We start from the raw sequence: 1,980 nt of genomic DNA, 5'->3' as shown, positions 1-1,980 counted from the left end.
CCCTTGTGCGCGGTGAGCAGGGGCGCGATGGTGCTCTGGTGCCACACGGTGACGAGCAGCGTCCAGGGCAGCACGATGAGGATGATGGCAAGGATGTCCCGTCTCTTCGGCATCTCCAAGGCTGGCTGGGCCCACAGCTCCTCATTACCTGAGCGGCGGCAAGGTCCGGAGATGACAGATGACGGCGCCAGGGGCGGGGGCAGCGCGCAGGGATGAGCACAGGGGAGAAGAGAACAGGAATGGGCCGGACAGGCCAGGCACGGGGACGGCAGAGAAGCCGATGCTGGCTAGCGGGTCTTACCAGCGCTCACAACCCACCCATTGCGAAAGCAGGTTTGCAGAGTCCAGCTCGGCCAGAGTTTCAGAAGGGGTGGCGGCTCAGGGCACAGTCAGGAACCCTGCCAAGTGCATACCTGCAAGAGAGAGCAGAAGAGGATGGCCAGAGACCTGGGCGGGGACGGCATCCAGGAGGGCCAGGCCCGGCCCTGGCTTGCCGCTTGGAGCCCGGACTGCCTTCTCCCGGCTGCTCAGCAGGGAGCAGAGGTTAAGGGCACAGACCTCAGGCACACCTGCATTTGTTTAAACACTGAACTCTGCCACCAACAAGCTGTTGTTCCTTTGCCAAGTCATGGCAACAGTCCGTGCCACAGTTTTCTCATCTGTGAAATGGGTACCATCAGCACGTGCTTTACAAGGTGGTTCTGAGAATTAAACAAGTCAGCGCCCCTAGAGCCCTGAGGACAGCGCTTGGCGTGTATATACTGAATCTGCAACGGTGCTGGCCACATGTTTGGGCCCGGATGGTTTCTTCAGAGCCTGGATAAAGGAGGCAGCCCTGGGGTGTAATGAAGTGGAGTGAACTTATGCCACACCCCTAGCCCCAGTCCCCAACTCCAAGACCACTGAATGGGCTGATCAAGGTCTCCGTTTGGCTGGCTGAGCTCAGGCCATTTGATGGACGGCAAGGGAGTTTCTAAAAGGCCTGGCTGGGAGATTGACTCTGGGTCCTCCGTGGCTCCAATGGAGCTTTTTCAAATGCCCTTTATCTTGGGGAGGGCCCTAAGTTCTGGGTGGAGAAAGCCAGGCAAGGCGAGCTGTGTGCAATTCGGCGAATTCGGCGTGCACGCCCAGCTTCTGTGGCACACACATCGCCGCCCGGCACACTTCCTCTGGGCAGCCTCTTCATTCCACGCCTCTACCTCTGGCACTCGCTCAACCTCCCGCTCGTCTGCTGGGCTGTTGTTAGTAACAACAGCTGTGAGATAGCACCTATGGTGTCCGAAGGTGACGCTGGGCAGTTCATGTTCAGCATCACAACAACCCCGGGTGCTCCGCGCTGTCCTTACCGCTATTTCACGTGGGAAATGCCCCAGTGGCTTGCCCAAGGCCAACGCCAGGACATGGTGCAGGCAGACGTAAACCCAGGCCCTTCGGTCTCCTGTAACCAGGGGCATGGGGGAGGCAGCGTCCAGGCCCCTGAACCCCCAAACCTGATCAGGCGTAGATGGGTTGAGCCCTGGCACAGAGCCACCCTCCCCTAGGAAAGCCGCCCCTGCTGCTGTCCCAGCACCTTCCAGAAGGGGGGAGGGAGACAGGGGGAGGCAAGGATGCAGGGGGCTGTTCTGGTGAAGACATCTATGCAAGGAAAGGGAGGGGGGATGAGGGAGGGAAACTCTAAAAATAAACTTAGCAATAAACCCAGTTGTGCATTAATTACTCTGGAAGCCATTACGGCCTGAAAATCCCATAACTTTAATGGAGGCGATTATAAGCATCGTAGCAAAATCGTGGAGCTAATTACCAGGTGGTTATTCAGCAGAACAGCCGGAGCACCAGTCTCAGAGAAAGCCAGCTGGCCAGCAGGGGTGAGTTTATGGGAAACGGGGCCTGAGCCTGGCGGAGGGGTGCGGGGGTAGGTCCTGGGGGAGCCTAGGGCTGTGGGGGCTCTGGGAGGGCGTGACCTGGGGGATGGGAAGTTGG

The 1,980-nt window shown here is 58.9% G+C and overlaps 1 protein-coding gene across 1 annotated transcript in view; it reads right to left on the bottom strand.

Moving 5' to 3' along the window:
• B3GAT1 (beta-1,3-glucuronyltransferase 1) overlaps positions 1-1,881 on the bottom strand; it is a 9,867-nt gene extending 7,986 nt beyond the window's left edge. Inside the window, exons 1-2 of the mRNA XM_014528474.1 lie at positions 319-1,881; positions 8-148 (exon numbers count right to left, since the gene is read on the bottom strand). Of these exons, the coding sequence (XP_014383960.1) occupies positions 8-148; positions 319-322 (145 nt within the window). The 5' untranslated portion in view covers positions 323-1,881. The remainder of the gene's footprint in view (positions 1-7; positions 149-318) is intronic.
• Positions 1,882-1,980: the final 99 nt, after the last annotated feature.

Source organism: Myotis brandtii, unplaced genomic scaffold, assembly GCF_000412655.1.
Source record: "Myotis brandtii unplaced genomic scaffold, ASM41265v1 scaffold636, whole genome shotgun sequence".
Classification (NCBI taxonomy): domain Eukaryota; kingdom Metazoa; phylum Chordata; class Mammalia; order Chiroptera; family Vespertilionidae; genus Myotis; species Myotis brandtii.
The sequence above is the reverse complement of the archived record's forward strand: the minus strand, read 5'-3'. Positions and strand labels throughout refer to the sequence as shown.